Source organism: Peromyscus californicus, unplaced genomic scaffold, assembly GCF_007827085.1.
Source record: "Peromyscus californicus insignis strain IS unplaced genomic scaffold, ASM782708v3 Scaffold_10__1_contigs__length_136768540, whole genome shotgun sequence".
Classification (NCBI taxonomy): domain Eukaryota; kingdom Metazoa; phylum Chordata; class Mammalia; order Rodentia; family Cricetidae; genus Peromyscus; species Peromyscus californicus.
This window is the reverse complement of record NW_026294391.1, coordinates 60,898,628-60,920,913: the sequence shown is the minus strand read 5'-3', so window position 1 is coordinate 60,920,913 and position 22,286 is coordinate 60,898,628. Positions and strand designations below refer to the sequence as shown.

General features: G+C 40.6%; 1 protein-coding gene across 12 annotated transcripts in view; it reads left to right on the top strand.

Annotated features, from left to right (window-relative positions):
* Magee2 (MAGE family member E2) overlaps nt 1–22,286 on the top strand; it is a 263,354-nt gene that overhangs the window by 172,967 nt on the left and 68,101 nt on the right. For 8 of the 12 annotated variants that reach the window (XM_052734455.1, XM_052734428.1, XM_052734436.1 and 5 more), the window contains one exon: nt 14,614–16,783. In XM_052734455.1, coding sequence (XP_052590415.1) covers nt 14,720–16,291 — 1,572 coding nt within the window. In that variant the 5' untranslated portion in view covers nt 14,614–14,719 and the 3' untranslated portion in view covers nt 16,292–16,783. Of the gene's footprint in view, nt 1–8,230; nt 8,304–8,970; nt 12,980–14,613; nt 16,784–19,409; nt 19,534–22,286 lie in introns of those variants that run through there. The other 4 variants (XR_008217361.1, XR_008217362.1, XM_052734400.1 and 1 more) reach the window with 4 other exon arrangements.

Genomic DNA, 22,286 nt, shown 5'->3' with positions numbered 1-22,286 from the left:
GTGGAGTCCACACATCTCACAGATTAAATGGGGACTGTTTCATCCCTTTTCTTAAAAAGACATTTTAGTTAGGTTAGTATGGCTATATGGGGAGATGGTACCTGTGGCCTATGCAGGGAGGCCCAAAGCGTCAAAATTAAGAAACAGGAAGAAATTTCATGTTCTCAGCTCAGAGAAGTAGAATGCATATTTATCTGTTAAGATAGCTTGAATCAGTATGAGGGCTCTCAGACAGAGAAAAAGAGAAGAAATTTAACCATTATCCAGTTTTTAAGTCAAAACAAAAGTGAACCTCCTCCCTTCCCCCTCCCTCCCCCCAGGGGGGGGTTGCCGAAGGGACAAGGGAGGATGGGAGATACAGGCACTTTGAAAAACCCGAAGGTTTGTCTGTCTCCAGGAAAAGCGGAACTTTCAAAACCTTCCTAAGGGGTGTCTTTCCTTCTAGCGCCACGGATCAGGTTTCACCCTGACCACTGTGAAGTAACACCACTATGGAGCTAGACTTAACTTAGTACTGAAGTTTTAGTTTCTGTTTAGAGGTCTCTAGTCACCAAACAGATTAATTTGCCTCCTAGTATACACAGACATTAGGTTAGAAGGAGACGCATCTAAGGGGACTGTCCTTATTAGAGACAAGCAAATAAAATTACCAGCCCCAGGATTGGAGAAGGGTGTTGGCAGCTCAACAGTTACACCTTCCTGTCCTGCCTATGAGAAAATTACTTTAAATGGCTTATCATAGAAAGTTTCCAGGCACTCAGTCCTTATGCAGGAGTCTGATGTAACAAACAGCCGATTGCACACTTTGATCTGCCAAACACAACTTATATCAGTCTAGATACAGAAAAGACCTCATTTTTCCAGGGATCTGATAAAGGTTCTGGTACCTGTATCCAGCCAGCTGCACAATTATGCTTCCCTTACTAAGCAGGACTTATGCTAATCTCAATGTCGAAGAATTTTCCTCACAAACTTGGTAATGCTCTCTATGAAGTTGTAGTCAAGGAGATCTGGTGGCTGATTTCTGAACTTGACACTGGCCTGTGAAAAGCATCTCAGGCCCTTAATCCAAACTAATGGCTTTCTCTAGAGTGCACGTCTTGTAGTGGACAGCTGTAGCAAAGAAATCATCCATCCTGCTTATGCGTATGACAAAGGCTGCCAAAAATTCTTTGGATGTTTTTGTTTGTTTGCTTTTGTTTTCCTAACTGTCCTCTCCTTCTAATAAGGGCAAAACTGCCCCAACTATTTTCTTAATTATGCTCTCAATAGGAACTATGGCAGTACTAACAGTCTTACTTCTCGCCTGTTACAGATGCTACCTCACTCACATGACATGCTCCAAGGATGCATGCTGTCATCACAGAGATGGATATCTTATGTTCTGCATCTTTGCCATCTGTTAAATTTTATCATGGCCCCGTAGATTTACCCTCCTCTGAGGCACTCTAACAGCTACACCATTTACATCGCCATTTTTGCTAGCTTTAAAGCAGTTAGAGTGGTCTGTGCTCGAAACCCCTGTGAGAGGGAGGAATGAGGAATTAGAAGTTAAACAGATTCCCTGCTAGGCAGACAGGTAGGTAATAAAGAATGGTAAATTTTCAAGGTGCCTGGCTTCTTTTTCCCCCTCCTGACCTTAGACAAATGCCTGGCAGCTTAAAACAATGGCCTTGTGGGTTTTTTCTTCTGCTGATAGACTAGCCTAACAAATTCAAGGCCTGGTCAAGACATGTTTACAAAACATGTTTTTGCCAATTAGCCACCCTGTCTTTTTTCAAAATGACCAGCCTTAAATTAGGGGAAGAAGACCCTTCAAAGACTAAAAATCCCCAGCCCTCAGGAGACAGTCTTTTCTTTCTGTGTACTTGTAGTATATGTGTATTTTTTTGCTCCTAATAAAAGCCTTTCTCTACTAGTAAATAATAACAACAACATTATATCTATTTAAATGTGCCAATATAATTAGATTCCAATAATTCAATATTGTAAGTTAGAAGAAACATACTCATATTTAACTGTAAAGACTGATAACATAACTTTCTATACCAAGCTGTTACCTAGTGTCTATATTTACAAACCTTTTCCCCTCTTTTTTTCATAATGAGTCTGAATAGGCACCAAAGATCAATTACAGAGACATCACTAGAGATCAGTTGTTCATTTCAGCCTTTCGTTAGGTCCAGTGGACCGGGCATATTCATCTTGTCTGAGAGCCATAAAAACAATAGAAAAATGTGAAAAACCTCAATTAATGTTGTCTCTACGAAATTCAATGGTTTCTCGTGCCCTATAAATTATCTCAGAAAAAAGCTCAACAATTTTCAGACTCTAGGCTCTTATGGCAGCTTTCCTCTTCACACTTCACTATCCGTTGTTGCAATATTCATTCACTTTATTACCTGAAAAAGAAATAATACTCTGTTTTCTTTGCCCTGTAATGAGCCAAACCTTACATGGATCTAGAGAATCCCTTGAATAATGTTGATTTGCTTGTTAATGGTTTATAAATTAAATTTAAAACTAATAATTGTCATAAAATATATGTTATGATCATATATTTTATGAATTTATTTAACTTAACCCTTAAAACACATGACAAGATACTGGTTTAGGCAGTGGTAATTTCATTATTAGTACTTTAACAGTTCAAAAATGAAATCAACAATGGATAAATGGGATTACATGAAATTAAAAGCTTCTGCACAGCAAAGGAAATAACAGAAAGAAGAGACAGCCTACAGAATTGGAGAAAATATCTGCTAGATATTTGACAGAAAGTAATATCCAGAAAACATTAAAAAACTATACAATGCAAACATTGAAAGGACAGGTCAGTCCATTCAGTAAATGGGCATGTGATCTGAAGAGACACGTCTCAATAAATATATGGGGAAAAGGTTTGACATCTTTAGCCATCAGGGAAATGCAAATCAAGATTCTATTGAGATTCTATCTCATCTCAGTCAGAATAGTTATTATATTTTTTAAATTCTAGCAAGGATTGGGGGGAATTCTTATACATTGCTGGTGGGAATGCAAATTAGTCCAACCTCTATGGAAATCAGTATGGAGGTTTTTTTTAAAAAAATAAAAACTAACAATAGATCTACCATACATCCCAGCAAGGCCACTACTTTGTATATATAGCTAAAGAAAATTAATTTAGACTACAATAGAGATACTTGCATACACATATTCATTGTGGTACTATTCACAATAGCCAAAACAGAAGATCAGCCTAGATGTCTATCAATAGATGAATGGAAAAAAAACATATGTGTATGTGTGTGTTTGTACATATACATATATACATATAGTTTTATTTAAGCATAAAGAATAATTAAACACTCATATCATGAGCAAGAAATTTGGGTTGAACTAGAATTTAGGTAGAATTAACCAGACACAGAAAGTATTATTTTTTTTCTCACATATAAAAACAAGCAAACAAAGAAGGATGGCCTGAAAATAGAGGACTGACATTTAGGGAAGGTGGCTGGGGGAGAAAAGAGAGGAGGACACAAGAAAATAGCAGGGAGCATTCATAAGAACAAAGCACAATATGAGCACGTATGAAAGGAAATGTACAGTGCAATGAATGAATTTGCACAATTAAGGTCATTGACTAATTATAATAAAAGAGCTTTCATAGAAACTAAATTGTTTATATGACTACATTAATTTGCCCCCAGCTGAACATATCAACTAACAAAAAGATAAGCTGTCTGGAACAAAATAAACTTTTTCCTTAAATTTCTTCTTATAGTATATGTATTTACAGCAATAACAACAACAAAAATTAACACAGTCATTCCAAGTGTGAAAACCCAGAAAGCCAAATTCGTAGATGGTGCAAAAGAAGTTGTTAGTAACTGCCATAAGACCTTGTTTTTTTGTTTTTTTTTAAACAAGGAACATTTAATATATTGTGTATTTTTAGATGTCTTCATGGTAGCACCATAACATTTATCATGGGATTTAGCAAAATCATATTTAAAAATCTTCATGATAATATCCAAAATTGCAAATACAGATTGGCTGCACAATTAAATGAGCACTGGTTTGTTAACTTTAAAGGTATTGCTTATGATAATTCCAAAATATATCCAACTTGCCAGTAACGAAATGCTAGTAACATTGTGGAAGTTGGATGTGGACAGTTTCCAACAAGTCTTTTGCTCTGAAAACTTCCAAATAGACTTTACCCAGTTTACCCAAATACCTTCCACAAAGGCATTTTTGTTATTATTTGTTTAGTGTGTAAACAAAACTCCTTCAATTAAGTAGTGTCGGTAGAGACTGGTTAGCTGCTTAGAATTTCAGTACTGTGGAGAAATTGCAATGTTGCAGGTTAAAGGCTATTACTTTATCTTGGGCTAAGTTTTAGCTCTCTGGAACAGGCTATTACCTTATCTTGGGCTAAGTTTTAGCTCTCTGGAATAGCCCACCCATGTGTAGGAATCAATATCTTGTGACTAATAGACATAAACCTTTTGGGATCTATTAACTCAGCAGACTACTAGCTTCTGCCAACCCCAAACCTAAGAATGCCATCAGATAGCCTCTTAGGCCTGTAGAAAAGCTTCCTCCATCTTGATGTAACTGCTTCTCTGATGTATCCATCAATGCATTTTTTTTTTTTTTTTTGGTTTTTCGAGACAGGGTTTCTCTATGTAGCTTTGCGCCTTTCCTGGAACTCACTTGGTAGCCCAGGCTGGCCTCGAACTCACAGAGATCCGCCTGGCTCTGCCTCCCGAGGGCTGGGATTAAAGGCGTGCGCCACCACTGCCCGGCCATCAATGCATTTTAAACTTGCCTTGATTTATTATTTTCTTTGTGTTGTAAAATTATAAAACTTCAGGAAACTGCTTCCACATAGGAACATGGAATTTGGGGGTAGCCTAAGTCTGTGTTCCCAGGCCGTGGTCACTCAAAATGACTCCAGAATGAACTGTCTTTGATTCCCTTTAAGATGAGAACATCAATAATTAAGATGTTTGCATCAATAATGTCAAGGTGGACTGAAGCTTCTCCTACTAGAACCCTACCCATAGTGAGGATATAAAAGTACTTAATTTCACTCATCTGATTTGCAGAATCCCTATTTCTTTTTATACAGTAACAGAGACACTTACATTATCAGAATTTTAATTAGTACACTGTAAATTTTTTCCTTTTGTTAAGAAACTTCACTGCATTTTTTATCCGTAGCCTTCAGGAAAAGTAGAGAGAACTACTGGAATTCTAAACTAAAACTATCCTTAGAAACCTTCAATCTTTGAAAGCCCCAAATACTTCTATTAGTTTTATGAAAATGAGATAAAGCTCCATGGGACCACAGGTTAGCTCTTATGGATTAATAATATTGTTTCATGCACTAAGGAATTTCAAGGTCTGAGATTTGACCAAATTACAGTTTATTCATTAAATACTCATACAGTGCTTTGAGGTTTAACACTGTGAGGTATGGGGAACATTTACAAAGCACTTAGCAAAATGCATCCTACATAATCTACAATCTGCAAATTTGTTCTCAATTAGATATCAGAGAAAAGTTGGATTTAAGACTAAGTGAAACTACCCCATCAGGAACTGTTAACAAATGCCTAACAATAATACCCAAAAGTTTTGATACTTTTTTTCTCCTCTTAGCTTAAAGATTTCCTCTTGACTCCTGGGATATTAACTTCAAATGACTTTAAATTGAGGGTTCTTGTAAGTCTTTCAGAAGCCTTTTCTTACACAAGTAACATTTTCCAAAAAATGGGATAACCTTCTGCCATCAAAAATGAACAGCCTCCACGTGAGACAATGTAATAAGATTAATTCAACACTCTTTGGATTATTTGCTTTGGTACTAACATTACTCTGATTCATCTTCACACTGTTATTTTATCCCATATAGTCTCCTGTCACTTAAGGAAAAGCAACATTTTCCTGTAAGGTCTTTCTAAAGTATTGCCACTCTAAATTTAACCAACTTCTATATATGCCATCCTTCACCTGATTCTGCTGAGTTACAGAACTAGTGATGGCCATGCAGATACATTTTGATGTACCTGTAGTCTACAGAAAGGACATGAGCCATGATACCTAGCTTTCTAAGTATAGCCAGCTTGCTTTATTGATTGGATTTTATAAGTCCTGAATTTCTAGTTTAAGGACTAAGAGCTAATTTCTAAAAATGTCTGTGTTGCAGTTGATGCATGGATTTTGTCCAGACACTGAGATACTACTGCTTAGCTCATCTCACATCAGAGAACTCAACTTACCTTGAAATAAATGGATCAAGGGAGACTAACCATAATCTATCTCAAACTACACTCTCTAATCTCTGAGTGTCAAAATTTCATAATTACCTAGGAGACAAGCCTTTGGGCATGTCTGTGAGGGAATTTCTGGATTTGGTTCATTGGAGTATATAGACATGCCCTGACTGTAGATGGCACCATCCTGTGGACTGAGGTCCTGAGATTAATCAAAAGAAAAAGGTGCACAGTCATCTGTCTCTATTTCCTGACTGTGGATGTAATGTGAACAGCTGCCCAAGTGCCTGCAACCAGGATTTCCTTGCCATGATGGACTGTACCCTCAAACCGTGAGCCAAAAATAAAACCCTCTTTCCTTAAGTTGCTTTTGTTGGGTATTTCATCAGAGCAATGAGGAAAAAAACTAGCACATCCATATGTTGTGGATTTATTTCCTATAACTTGATGCTTTCTGCTTTTGAATGAAACAGGGTATTGTAAAAGAGTTCCTGGTATCCAATTGGTACTGTTATTGGTTATCAGATAAACCTTGATGTTCTCCTGTTTGCATGAATAATTTCACAGATTATCAGCTTCATATTAGAACAATCTGTTACAAGGTCTGAGCAAGATAAAAACATGGTGACTTCTTAATCAGAACGTAACAGAAAACAAAACAAAACACAACATCCCCAAACATGGATTTGTTTAAGTCACAATGATTAACAAACATCCCTAGCTATATGAATGCCTGCCATTACTTTGCCAGTTGGATTCTTTTATTATTTTTTTATTAAGAAATTTTTTATTCATTTTACATATCAATCACAGATTTGCCTCTTTCCTCCTCTTGCCCCTCCAGCCTCTCCCCACCCCCACCCCCATTCTCTCCTATAAAAAGGTAAGGCCTCCCATGGGGAATCAGCAGAGCTTGGTACATTCAGTTGAGGCAGGTCCAAGCCCCTCCCCTTGCATCAAGGCTGTGTGAGATGTCCCACCATAGGTAATGGAATCCAAAATGCCAGCTCATTCATCAGGGATGGATCCTGATCCTACTGCCAAGGGGCCCATTAAGCAGATCAAGCTACACAGCCAGTTGTATTCTTAGCCATGTTCTAGTCTTTACTCCTTCTAGATAAGACTTATTGTGACTCTGAAACAGAATTGTCCCCACTTTCTGATAGGATCCAATCTATAATGAATGCTCACTTCCTTTAGATTCTCCACCAAATTATACAAATGAAACCCAAATAATACAATAAGCCCTAATCATGTCATCTTACTTAGACGATATGTACCCAAATTCAACAGGTCCAACTAAAAGTATGCTCTTATTGGTTTATGGCTGGATGACATTTAAAATCAAAAGCATTATTGAAAACTATTACAAAAATCAAAATAGAGTAACATTCCATATTAACAGGCTGGAAGACAGCATTTTTAAGATGGTCTCTTCAAATTGAATAATCATAATTAAAATTACAAAAATTTTCTTCATAAAATATTGAGAATATAATTCTAAAATGCAATGGAGCATGAATGGCCAAGACAGTCTAAAATGAATATAGCTAGACAGCTAACATTGCAATATGTTAATACTTACTATAAAAATAAAACATGAGCACATGATATTTTTACAGAATAAAAACCTAACCAGTGCAAGAACACTGAAAATATAGACACAGGCCCACACACTTTCATCACTTGATTTATGTCTAATAGGACCCTACAATGGGATTATGAAAGGATATTTTTTTGAGGAATATGGTCTTATATCAGTTTTAAAGATGGGTATGGTATCTTACTATTTGCTTTGTGGCAAAAATAAATAATTATTGAATTCTCATCTCACAGCATACTAAAAAATGTTTCAGATGATATTTATTTATTTATTTATTTAAAATTTATTATTCTTAAAAATCTCTCTCTCTCTCTCTCTCTCTCTCTCTCTCTCTCTCTCTCTCTCTCTCTGTTGGTAGGTATGTACACACATTTGTGCTGTGTGCATAGAGGCAGAACAGAGCATCATATCTTCTGAAGCTGGAGTAAAAGGTAGTTGTGAGCTGCCTTAAGTGGCTGCTGGGAACTAAACTTGGGTCCTCTGAAAGCATGAAACACTCTTAAACCTTGAGCTGTCATTTCCCACTCCAGAGTTCCAGATGAGTTTTAGATCTCTAAATGAAGGATAAATCAAATCTTTTTTGAAGAAAGCATATAAACATTTCAGGTGGTCTTGGTAGCAAAATTTCTTAAACATGCCCCCTAAAGCTTTGACCATAATGACAATTAATAAATTGGACTATATAATGACTAAGAATTTTTGTTCATTTAAAGCAGTTGTTCTCAACATGTGGGTTGCGACCCATTTGGGGGTTGAACAACTCTTTCACAAGGGTCACCTAAGACCGTTGGAAAACACAGATATTTACATTGCAATTCATAACATAACATAGCAAAATTAGAGTTGTGAAGTGGCAATGAAAATAATTGTATGCTGGAGTCCACCACAACATGAGGAATTGTATTGAAAGGTCACAGCATTAGGAAGGTTGAGAACCACTGATTCAAACAGAACATTGAGATAGTAAAAAGGAAACCTGTATATGAGAGGGAGACTTGTAATATACATTGTATCAGTTAATTTTCTTTTACTGTGATAAAATATAATGACCCAAAACAACTTACAGATGAAAGTGTTTATTTTGGCTTATGGTTCCAGAGGGATAAGAGTTCATCATAGAGGTGACATCATAACAAGAAGCAAGGATGGCAGCAGAAGGAAGCTGAGAGATCCTATTTTTGTTCACATACAGAAAGCAGAGAGAGGGAACTGTAAGTGGGGGTGAACCTAGAAACTCTCAAAGCTCACTCACAGTGATGTATTTTTCCAGCCAATCTATACCTCCTACAGGGTCTATAACCTCCACATACAGCGCTACCAACTGGAGATCAAGTATTCAAATACACAAGCCTTTGGGGAACATTTGTCATTAAAACCACCACAATTATAGACAAAAGTGTTGTCAGATATTTGCACACTGTGTGAAGGTATATTGCTGTAATTGGTGTAATGTAGCCAGAAGTTTTCCTGTGTCCTGCCTAGCCCACAGTAAGGACAAATCTCTCCTACCTGCCAGTCCTGCAGCCACCCAAAGGGGGATATATGTTCCCCCAAGTAAGCACATAGAGGCTTATATTAATTATAACTGCTTGGCCATTGGCTCAGGCTTATTACTGGCTAGCTCTTATGCTTAAATTAACCCATGATTCTTTTCTATGTTTAGCCACATGGCTTGGTACCTTTTCTCAGTTCTGCCTTGTCATCTTGCTCCCTCTGTGTCTGGCTGGTGATTCCTGACTTAGCCTTCCTCCTCCCCAGAATTCTTGTCTGCTTGCCCCACCTATACTTCCTGTCTGGCTACCAACCAATCAGCATTTTATTTATCAACCAATCAGAGCAACACATATTCACAGTGTACAGAAAGATGTGCCACAGCACTTCAAGAAGAAGACAAACTCCATATGGAGTGTCTTCGATGCCTATCTTTCTCTTTGAAGTAAATCAGTGCTGCCAGGAGCAGACGTGTCTCACTGTCCAGAAAGTCTAAGTTTTTAGAACATTTTAAATGCCATATTCTGTAGGTCTTTGAAGTGTTGGAACATTACCTACCTAACTGAATTATATCTATGTATACCTAGAAAACTTAACATGACTACAAGTTTGATTATCATAGATCATTAACTATTAATCTGTATTTCTCAATTATACACTATAATTTCAAATGAGCTGCACAAACAAAATACTTGAAACAAGAGTAGAAATATACATACAGTATAGCAAAATTAACTTTAAATTTGTATCAATAAACTAAAATCCATAGCAATGTAAAACATTTCAAACAAATTGTTGCTCTTTAAAAGTAAATTCAATAATCTAATCTTTTATCCTATCATATCTATATCCTATATATCTATATCATGTCCCCCTTTCTTCTTTTAGAAAGACATTGACTATGACCAATAACAACAATTTGTAACTGAAAACCTAAACAAAGACAAACATCTATAATCCATTTTTGGGGGGATGTGGGTGTAGTTTTCTAGGCTACTTCCTACTGATAGGGGGCACTGGTAGGCTTATGGGGATCCTGAGAAAATTTGAGATAATGGTCAAGTCCTGGGAAGACCGGCTATAACCTTTGTTGATGAGTATCATCTGTTAAGATTCAGGAGGTCTGGCTTGATCAAATCTGATCCATCTTAACTGGGAACAAATCCATAGCCTCTTGCTTCCTGTGGAAACAAAAGCAGAGCCTCCTTTCAAAAGCAACATATCCTTAGATCCAAATTTTGAAGTCAAGATACCTTTAAAATACATATATTGGTTTAACGGAGCAGCCTTTATAATCAAATGTCTCTCTCCAGTTAAAAATACCAAAGACAATACAATCTAGATTTTCTGTGTGATTTCCATCTTTACATGGCTTATTTTTTATATTACTTTTACTTTCTCTTTAAAGACTTCATTTTTAAATTTTTTCTATTTCTTTATATAACTGTCTACATTCCTTTTCCTCTCTCTTTCAAGCCTATGTACATTTTTACACACTTTGTAAACCGTTTAGAGGTTTATTTCATCTGAATTTGTTTTATTGTGGATCTATTGCTTTAAACTGCAGCATGACTAGAACTGAAATGGCAGCTTTGTCTGCTGGCTCCACCCACCTCAGCTTCCCAACATCACAGCAGAACTATGTTTACTGCCAGCTCTGGGAACTATGCTCACCACTGACTCTGTGAAGCAGTGGGTCTATGCTTCCATACAGCAGCATGTAGCCCAAAAACCTTTTCTTTATTTTTTTTATTTTTAAACTATGGCCATAGCAGGCTTCTAGTTAGCTAGCTCTTATATCTTAAATTAACCCATTTCTATAAATCTGTACCTTGCCATGTGGCTCATGGCTTACCGGTATCTTTACATCTTCTTTCTCATGGTGGTGGCTGATAGTGACTCCTCTGTTCTGCCTTTCTCCTTCCTCCTCTCTAGTTAGAATGTCCCACCTAACCCTATTCTGCCTAACCATTGGCCAAACAGCTTTATTTATCAACCAATCAGAGCAACATATATTCACAGCATACAGAACAACATCACCCATCAGTGTAACAAAAAGCTGGATGGCAAAGAGCTAGGTAGGAGGTATAGGCAGGTTTCCAGGGAGAGAAAGGAAGATGAGGAGGAATCTAGACATATGGGAGATGCCAGGAGACATGGAGAGGAAACAGGAGGTGCAAGATTAAAGAGAGGTAACACCACATGATAGAATGTAGATTAATAGAAATGGGAACAAGCCTAAGCTATAGGCCAAGCTTTTAGAATTAATAAGAAGTCTCTGTGTCACTATTTGGGAAGTGGCTGGTGGGGCAGAAAAAGACTCATTACACAAAATACTTGTACTTATAAAATATATGAACTGTATAAGTGTATCAGTTAATTTTCTCACTGTTGCCACAAAATACTTGACATAAACAACTTAAGGAATAAAGGATTCATTTTTGGCTTATGATTTGGAAGAGTACAGTCCATCATGGCAGTGAAGGTGTGCCAGAGATCACAGTAACAGGAGCAAGTAGCATATTTTGTTCCTATATCTGTAGAGCAAGAAACAGAGTGAGGACTAGAATTGGGATTTGCCTATATCCTTGAAAGCCAGTCCCTATGGCCTTATGTCTGATAGCATAAGTCTAAAGCCTCCCAAGACAGCACCACTGGCTGGGAAACCAGTGTTTAAACACAAGGGTTGTTTTACATTCAAATCACTACAAATCAACAAGAAATAACATTCTAGTAGAAAAAAAATAGCAAAACACTTGAATAGGTATTCTCTACAAAAGAAGTATCCCAATTCTCAAACTCACAGAGATCCACCTGACCCTCCCAAGTGCTGGGATTAAAGGCATGCACCACCACCGCCTGGCCCCAATATTTTGATAAACACATGAAAAAGAGCCCAATTTCATTTGTCATCAGAATAAAGTAAACCAGAATACAATATTATACCATAATTCCAGTCACCAAAGTAGTTATAATGGTAAAAAAGAAAACACCGTGTCAAGATGTTGAGAAACCATAGTTTCTTTTAAAAAAAATTTTATTCATTTTGCATACCAACCACAGTTCCCCTTCCCTCCCTTCCTCCCGTTCCACCACATCTCCCCCCATCTTAATGCCCATCCACTTCCCAGAAAGGGTAAGGACTCCCATGGGAAGTCAGTGAAGCCTGGCACATCAAGTTGAGGCAGGACCAAGCCCCTCCCTACCTGCATCAAGCCTATGCAAGGTGTCCCACCATAGAGAATGGGCTCCAAAATGCCAGCTCATGTGCCAGGGCTAGATCCTGGTCCCACTGCTAGGGGCCCCTCAACCAGACCAAGCTACACAACTGTCTCCCACATGCAAAGGGCATAGTTCCCTCCCATGTGGGCTTCACAGCTGTCAGTCCAGAGTCCCTGAGGTCTCACCATCCTGGGTCAGCTGTCTCTGTGGGTTTCCCCATCATGATCTTAAGCCCCTCCTCCCTTTCTCATGTAATCTCTCTTCCCTCTCTTCTACTGGACTTCAGGAGCTCAGCCCAGCGCTTAGCTGTGGATCTCTGCATCTATGAGAAATTATATGGTCTTAGTTAGGGTTTCTATTTCTATGAAGAGACACCATGACCATGGTAACTCTTTTTTCTTAAGATTTTAGGGACACTTGGCTCAGCCTGGGAGGAGGGGACTGGACCTGCCTGGACTGAATCTACCAGGTTGAACTCAATCCCCAGGGGAGTCTTTGCCAAATGCTTGGTCCTGAACCTTCTACTTTGCTATTGTAATAGCATGCACATATAAAAACAAGGACTTGGAAAATGTCATGGGTGGGTGCCAGAATGAGTGGCCTCTTAAGGAGTTTCAGAGCCCTGGATCACTGAATGTTAAACAACAATCATTACCATCAAGAACTTGGAAGGATTTCAGTTGTGGCTGCAGATATCAATCTGACATTTTTTTCTTCCTTCACTGAATTCCTGGATTAGGGCTACGCTTTAGCCCAACTACTGTGGCAGAAAATAGAGCAACTGACCCTTATTCCTAGCAGAGTGTTTAGACCACACATCCTCAAATACAAATGTACAAACCCCTGAATGATGAACAGAACCTAATGTGCTGTGCAGCCATAAACAGTTTCCGACATATAGGAGGAAATTTAGTCCTTCCTGTTTGGCCAACTCTGTCCTTGCCTCCCAGCCATGCTAGCACGTTCTGGCTCTAGCCAACCTGGATAACTGGCAGTTATGCAAACTTGTCTTTTACCCTTACACTTCGGGGCCTTTCCTGTTGATGTTCCCTTGTAAACCATGAACTCTTCCCATCCTTTTCATCACTTAGACCTCAGCTCCTCCTCCAATCCAAGATACTTCAGACAAAACTGCCATTCACTACTCCTGTGTTTGTACTGTGTGTAAATTGACTCATGCTGATTTCCATCAGTTTGATCTGAGCCATTTTTATGAACTAGAGCTAAGAACTCCTTGAAAGGCAGATGGTGTGAAAGAAAGTGCCTATGTTCTGGACTCTGATAAAAGGATTCAAAGCCTGCTCTCTTTCACTGGAAGTGGCCCGAGTCTGTACAAACTCACCTCCCTGAGCTGGTCTTCTCACTTTTAGGATGAATGTTATTCAGACTAGCTAAGATTAAGTGATTTTAATATGAGAAAACTAAAACACCGAAAACAATGCCTGTCACCTACTAAGTGTTCCATAAAGGGTTGGCCCTCATTACCATGGATTGAACCAACCCTACTGCAAGCTCCATATGGAAGGGAATATTCAGTTTGTCCTCAAGGCAATCGCTAATGCACCGCACAAATACCCAGCACTGTGTCTGGCATGGGCATATGTTCAAGAAATAATCTGTTGAGTTGGTGGAGGCCTTAATGACTCCACAATTATCATGAACACACCCCTATCCTCTATTAAGCCTTGCCAATGTTCTTAGTACCTCACAGAAAAACTAGAAAAACTTCAGATGCAGCATCACTGAACACCCCATCCCTTAATGCTTCTGCTTCATCTCCGTTGTTTCTTTTTGAGAGTTCTCTTCTCCAAGAGAAGTTCGAACCCCCATGGGCCAAACTGACCGGTCAGAGGTGGGAGGAGGCGGGAGTGGAAGCCTGAGCGGGGCGTGGTCACCACGTCGCAGAGGCTGACTGCGCCTGCGTAGGCTGCGGCAAAGCTAACTGCTCTTGGGCTTTAGCTCATTGCTTGCTACTGCCTGTGTAAAAAGATCGCCTTTCTTACCCGCTCTCACTTTTGATCCGCACAGCTTCCGGGTATCAGCCTTCGGCTCTGTGCCGAGGCGCCAACACACCTCCGATCCTCTCTCCGAGGGATCGCTGACCTCCGCGTTCGCGTTCCTGTCTCCTGGAACCATGTCTCTGGTAAGCCAGAATGCGCGCCACGGCAGCGCAGAGACCACTGCAGATTACAGCGAGAGCCGGGGTGAAATGCAGGCTACTAATGCCTCCGGGCCCCCCACCTCCATGCTGGTCCCTGAGGCTGCCCAGGGCCCTCAGATTCCAATCGACCCACAGGGTGCCAGCGCTCCCCAGGCTGTGCAGGACCCGAATGACATCGAGGTTCTCATCGACGAGCAGTCCCGACGTTTGGGGGCGCTCAGGGTCCACGACCCTCTAGAAGATAGGTCGGTTGCTTTGGTGAATTTCATGCGCATGAAAAGCCAAAGTGAGGGGTCTATCCGGCAGTCAGATATGCTGGAGTTTCTCAGAGAATACTCAGACCAGTTCCCTGAGATACTCAGACGAGCCTCAGCTCACCTGGATCGGGTCTTTGGGTTGAATCTGAGAGTTCTTGATCCTCAGACTGACACTTACAACCTAATCAGCAAACCAGGTCCCCAGACCACTGAACGGCTAGCAGAGACCCTGGACATGCCAAAAGCAGGTCTCCTGGCCTTGGTCCTAGGGCACATCCTCTTGAATGGCAACCGGGCAAGAGAGGCCTCAATTTGGGATCTGCTGTTAAAGGCTGATGTGATGGATGAGCCTCAGAGGATCAACAACCTCTTTGGGAACACAAGAAACCTCCTCACTACTGACTTTGTCCGTATGCGATTTTTGGAGTACTGGCCAGTATATGGCACTAATCCCCTTGAATTTGAGTTCTTGTGGGGCTCTAGAGCCCACAGGGAAATCACAAAGATGGAGGCCCTGAAGTTTGTAGCAGAGGCCCATGATGAAGAACCTTGGAGCTGGCCAGAAGAATATAGCAAGGCCCTGGAAGCTGACAAAGCCAAAGAGAGAAGCCAGGCTGCTGGCTTAGAGTTCTGGTCAGAGGACGCTATGAATGATAAAGCAAATGATTTGGTCCAGTTGGCCATTAATGTCACTGAGGAGTTGCTGCCTATACATCAGGATGAGCTATTGGCTCATACTGGTAAAGAATTCGAGGATGTGTTCCCAAATATCCTCAGCCGAGCCACACTAATCCTTGACCTGTTTTATGGGTTCTCTCTGATTGAGGTTGATACCAGTGAGCACATCTACCTCCTTGTTCAGCAACCAGAATCAGAAGAAGAGCAAGTAATGCTAGAGAGCCTGGGCAGACCCACCCAAGAATATGTGATGCCAATTCTGGGTTTGATCTTCCTGATGGGCAACCGTGTCAAGGAGGCCAACGTCTGGAACTTACTCCGGAGATTTAGTGTGGATGTAGGGAAGAAGCACGCCATCACCTGTAAGCTTATGAGACAACGTTACCTGGAATGCAGGCCACTCTCCTACTCTAATCCAGTTGAATATGAGCTGCTTTGGGGTCCTCGGGCTCACCTTGAAATCACCAAAATGAAAGCCTTGGAATACATGGCCAGGCTCTACAGAAAGCGGCCACAGGACTGGCCAGAGCAATACAGGGAGGCTGTGGAAGATGAAGAGACCAGGGCCAGATCCGAGGCAACTGCCATGTTCTTCTTTGGCTCCATGTGAAGTCTGATGTTTCACTTTAGTTGAGTGGCATCAGTTAAAGGGGCCTTTGGGAAAGGGGCAATAGTGTCCTAAATCAGAAGTTGGGAGGGTTGGGGTAAAGAGTACACCTTGTGCTTACTGTGTTCCAATTCTAATAATATTTCTTTCCTTCTAATATACTCTAATTGTCTTCATGATCAGTGTTTATAAATGAAATTGCTTGTTTTCTCTTCCTGTCTTGTTTCAGTATAAATGTTCGGATAACTGTGTGAAACATATTGGTAATATTTATGTATTTGAAATAACCAGTAAAATAAGCTAAATAACAGTAACAGTACACACACGTACACAAACACACCCCAAACACAAAGCCCCTCATTCGTGGTTGCCCTCCTTTTGAGTCTATTGCTGTGTTAACAAACAAACTAACAAAAATAAAAGACTGCCACTTACCTGTATTTAATTTGCTGTTGCAGAGTGTAGTAAAAAATAAAAGTATAATGAATTATGCTATGCTTATGTCCTCATTTATTCTATAAACATTTATCAGGTACCTGTGTGCTGAGAACAAGGCCATGTGCTGGGGATATAAGGGTAAAGAAGCCCCATCTGGGCTTCAGAACTTCCCCCTAAAAGAGGAACGTCATGGAAGTGAACCAGCAATTCTATTGTGCTGTGGCAAGTGGTATAAGAAAACGGAGTGGGCTGCTGTGTACTATGGGAGTCCACAAGTGTAACTCCCAACTGCATGACGAGAGGGCAGTGAAAAAGGCAGTGTGGTACAGGGCAGGCTGGGGAAAGGTCAGGAGTATGAAGCAGGAGGTGGGTGAGGGGATAGTCCAGGGAGGTGGTGGGAAGGACAAGGTGAAATGAAAGGCTGGAGATACGATATGTTGTTGTGGGTAGTGGGATTGGGGAGTGATACCTGAGACTGGGCTGAGGGACAAAAGGAGGAATTGGCGAAGGTATAGGCTGTAGGTAAAATACCCCCCCCCCGGGGGGGGAGGTTGAAAGTCACCCAGAAAGACATGGTTGAGTTCAGAAGGGGAGCGGGAGAGAGAAATCTGTGGCAGGGGGTAACAAAGGCCCTATCTCCTGGGGGTGCCTCTTAGGAAACAGTAATAGCCTTCTCAAATACAGCTGGTCTTGGATCTTGAGTCAAATTTAATCCACACTGTATACCCCACGTTAGCACTGTTTGTTTCAACACTCAAGCTGTTAAGGTAAAGTTAGCATTTTAGATCTCTTCGTCCCGATTCCTCTGACAGTTTCTAACCCTGCTCACAAGCTTTCCCTAGAAAGCTTGCAGGTAACAGTTTCTGAGAGGCATCCCTGGCAAGGGGGTGAGTATCATGCAGAAAACGTCCTCTGACTACGGAAAGACAGTGATGCCTTCCAGTACTGCATGCTGTATGCGTCCTCATCTCCTGGCATGCTCAAGCTTTCTCCCCTTTGCATCCTTTTAATTATCAGAGGTTTCCCCGAACTGCCACCTCCTAGCAGATGGTAAAGAGTAAGCGACATTTCTCACATTTTTCTTAGCCCCAGAAAGAAAATAGCACAATTTCCAACTCAGGAATTGGACAATGGGAGGAGAGATACACCCTTTTGGCCCCCAAGTCTGACCTGCGGCGGTGCAGGAACCTAATTAAGAGCAGTCTGCCTGAGAAAAAGACTGCGCAGGCGCACTCGGCGGTTGCCAGGGCGATATAACCCCCGCTGGGTCTCAATAATCTCCGCGGTAGTAGCATTTCAAGTGGCGGGGGGTGGAGGGTGGGATTTATGCTGACCAGAAAATTGATACCTGGAGAGCCTGAACTGATGCAATTCAGGGAAATGGGGTGAGGTGGGCTTGGGGCGGTGAGGTGGGCTTGGGGCAGTGGGGAGGGAAGAGTATCTGTCTCAGAGAATTTGGGACCATGGTCCTACCCAAGCAATAAACTGCAAGGGTCTCTTCAGCTTTCTTAGATCCTAAATTGGTATGCTTGCAGAGTGAGGGAGACAAAAAGGACAAGTCGATCAAGGTGCCAAGTGTTTCTTGTTGTGACTTTTTGGATTGGTGCAAGGTCCTCAACACTTCAGTTTTTCAGGGATCTCCAGGATAGAACCCTGTCAAGGCAAAGTTATGGCATCTGGACGGACCAACAATCATTAATATAAAGCTCCAATTGCTTTAGCACTAAATATGTGCCAGGAACTGTGCTGGATTTTTCACATGCTTAACTCTCTAATCTTCCCCTCCATTCTTCAAAAGCATTTTAATATTTCCATTTGACACTAAGATCGACTGAAGATTAATATTCCCAGGGTAACTAATATGCCCAAGGTCACACAGACACCAGGGAGACCTGGGCTTCCAGTTCAAGAAGCCCTCTCCATTACCTGTGACCTGTGCTACATTCTTGCTCAAATTTGCAGACTCTCAAGATACAGGAAAAGTTAGCATAGCCAGGGTGTGGAGGCAAGACAATGCTCTCCAGAGGAGGAATGGAGAATGAAGGAGTGAGGCTGGAATTTCTCCAGGCTCATTCTTATGCTATCACTAGGGCTCCACTGAGCTGCCTGGCAATTGAATACACATATCTGTGTACTCTCCCTATTCTGTCCTGTTATTCTTGCTCAGTCTGCTCTCTGTAAGCCCCAGCCTTACTTGCTGGACTGTCATCATTTCTGGACCATCAGAACAATTTAGTGTTTTTTTTTTTAAACTCTGAAGGAACAATAACTTGACAGAACTTTTCACTTGTCAAGACCTGCTGCAAAATCCAAGAATAAAAGTGGACAACAGCCCTGTGTCACAGATGCCACGTTCAACTTTCCAGAAGCATGGTGGGTGCCTATGGTGAAGGAAAAGATGTAATAGCTCTGTGGTCACAGCTCCTCCTTTGCAGGCCAAGAGATAACCAGGAATTTCCCCTCTTTCAGGCACCAAGTTAAAATTGACACCAGTAGTAGAAACACTTAGCAGTGGAAATGGATAGCCGGTAAACAAGAGTTACAGAAGGTACTGCAAGAATTACCCCAAATGAACATCAGCCATCAGACCTCAAAACCCCAACTCAAGTATTCTTGTCATCCATGTTAATTAATTTGAAAAAAATGGGCCTTGGGGGAAATCGGTAAAGTGTTTGTTTTGCAGGTATGAGGACCTGAGGTCGATCCCCCAGCACTCATGTGAAAAGCCATGCTGGTAACCTCAGTACCAGGGAGGTGGAAACAGGAGGATCCCTGGCACTGGCTGGCCAGTCAGTCTAGTCTAATTGGTGAGTTCTAGGCTACGAAGAGACCCTGTCTCAAAGGAGATGGACAGCGTTTCTGAGGATGGCACTGAAGGTTACCCCCTCCCTGGCTTCCACAAGCATGTGCTCATGTGCAGCCAAGTACACACAAACACATGCACATCACACACATGGACACTCGCGCACAAGAATGGAAAACCTTGTAAATGAATACCATCAACACTCACCTACTACTGTTGGTCAGATTCATCCTATATGCACTTGCTACCTAGAGTCCCCTTTGACCTATGATTGGGATCTTTCCTAAGAAGCTAAATTTGTGGAAATATTCACTTTCAGTATTTGAGGCCAAAGAGTACACTTTTTTAAGATTAAGGAAGCCTTTCCTGACATTTCAAAATAGCCACCAGCTTCTGTATCCACAAGCCATCCACAAATAAACATGCAATTAAAGGAAAATGTGAACTGGCATATGTGGATTGCAAGACAATTATTTTAGGTTTCAGAACTGGTAGTGATGATCTATAGCAGGGCTTCTTAAACTCTTTCCACTCACAACTGTTTATGACCCAAGAAATTTTTACATGAATGATCCCAATTATATAGGCATATAAAATAGGTGTACACAAACCAAACAGTTATTGACAATAACTCACAAAGAAATTTCTTTTAAAATAAATGTATTTATATATATATATATATATATATATATATATATATATATATATATATATATATAATTTTACCACTAAAGACAAAAGTAAATTTGTATACTAATAAGATAGATGTGTTTGTCTATTTTTACATAAAGAAATTCTGGTTGGAGCTGGAAATGTAGATCAGTTGGTAGAATGCTTACCTAGCATTCATGAAGCCCTAGGTTCTATCTGTAGCACCATATAAAGCAGATCGTGGTGGTATGTGCCTATAATTCTGGCACTTTGGAGGTAGAGGCAGGAGGATTAGAAGTTCAAGAACACCCTGGGATAATTAGTGAATTCAAGGCCAGCCTGGGCTACATGAGATTCTGTCTCAAAAAAATCTTGGCCAAATATTTGATACCATGGGGAACAGAACATCTTCAACATTTTTCAGAGCTGGTCAATATTTTGATTTAATAGACAGCCATCAATAGTCAGAATACCACTTCACATAAATGCATAGGACAAAGTGGCAGAAGTATGTTTGAATGGGGCTGGATTGGCGACTCAAGTCACTAAAGTACTTGCTATGCAAGCAAGCAGACCCTAGCTCAGAACCTGAGCACCCACTTATAGAGGCCAAGAACAGCAGCATGCTGACATCCCAGCATTGGACAGTTGGAGACAGGAATATCCTGGGGCTCACTGGCCAGCTAGTCTTGCCAAATTAATGAACTTCAGGTTCAGTGAGAGATCTTGTCTCAAAAATAGTGATACAGTGGAAAGCAATAGAGGAAAACAGCTGTTGTCAAATGCTGCCCCTCCCCCTACATGCACACATGTGCACACATACCCACACCAAGAAACATGTATATATATATATATATATATATATATATATATATATATATACACACACACACACACACACACACACACACACACACACACACAAGAAATGCATTTAGGGCCATGTCACAAAGTTTAGAATTCTGTCTTAATACCAAGCCAAATTTCATTTAATGGTTGCATTCTTATAAAACTCAACTCAAAAATACAAACAGCACCTTTTAAACTCAAACATTCTGTTGCTGGAGAGATGGCTCACTGGTTAAGAATGTACTGGTCTTGCAAAGGACCAGAGTTCAATTTCCAGGACCCATGTCAGGTGACTCCAGCTCCAGGGGATCCAATGCCTCTTGCTTTTGTGGGTACCTGTACTCACATGCACTTACACACACACACACACACACACACACACACACACACACAGAGAGAGAGAGAGAGAGAGAGAGAGAGAGAGAGAGAGAGAGAGAGAGAAGAAAACCAATACATATAATTCAAAAAACAAAATTAAATATTTTAAAAATAAAATAAAACATTCTAACATAATATAATCTAAAGATATATGAGTTTGATACTTATATACTGAGGAATAATGGCAGGAAGCTATTAATATTTAAAGTCTTTGTTTACTGTAATAAAACTATTGTGTTTTTTTTTTTTTTCTGAGACAGGGTTTCTCTGTGTAGTTTTGGTGCCTGTTCTGGATCTCGTTCTGTAGACCAGGCTGGCCTCAAACTCACAGAGATCTGCCTGCCTCTGCCTCCCGAGTGCTGGGATTACAAGTGTGCACCACCACTGCCCACCTAAAACTATTGTTTCTATAAGAGCAGAAAATACTGCTATTCATTCATACAGTAGTCGCAAATCTTAGTCGAAGTGATTCAGGATGCATTCCTGACCATTGCATATTATAATGGCATGCACAGTGCAAAGTACATACTTCTTGTGTTCAGAACCAAATCTGAAGTCATGTGATGAAACATGAGCAAGTACTGCCAGAAGCATTTCAGATTCATTCTGTTTGTTTTTCAATTTCAGTCATCCAGGCTGGCCTCACATTTTCTGTGCAGCTGAAAGTGAACCTGAACTTCTGATTCTCCTGCCTCCACCTCTGGTGTGCTTCGATTACATATGTGTGCCACCATGTCTAATTTATGCAGTGCAGGAGAGCCAACCCAGAGCTTCATGCATGCTAATCAAGCACTCTACCAACTTAGGTAATCTGCAGCCTTGTGTGTTTAATTTTGAATTAATTTGTGCTGTTATACATTCAGAAACCTTTTTACTGTT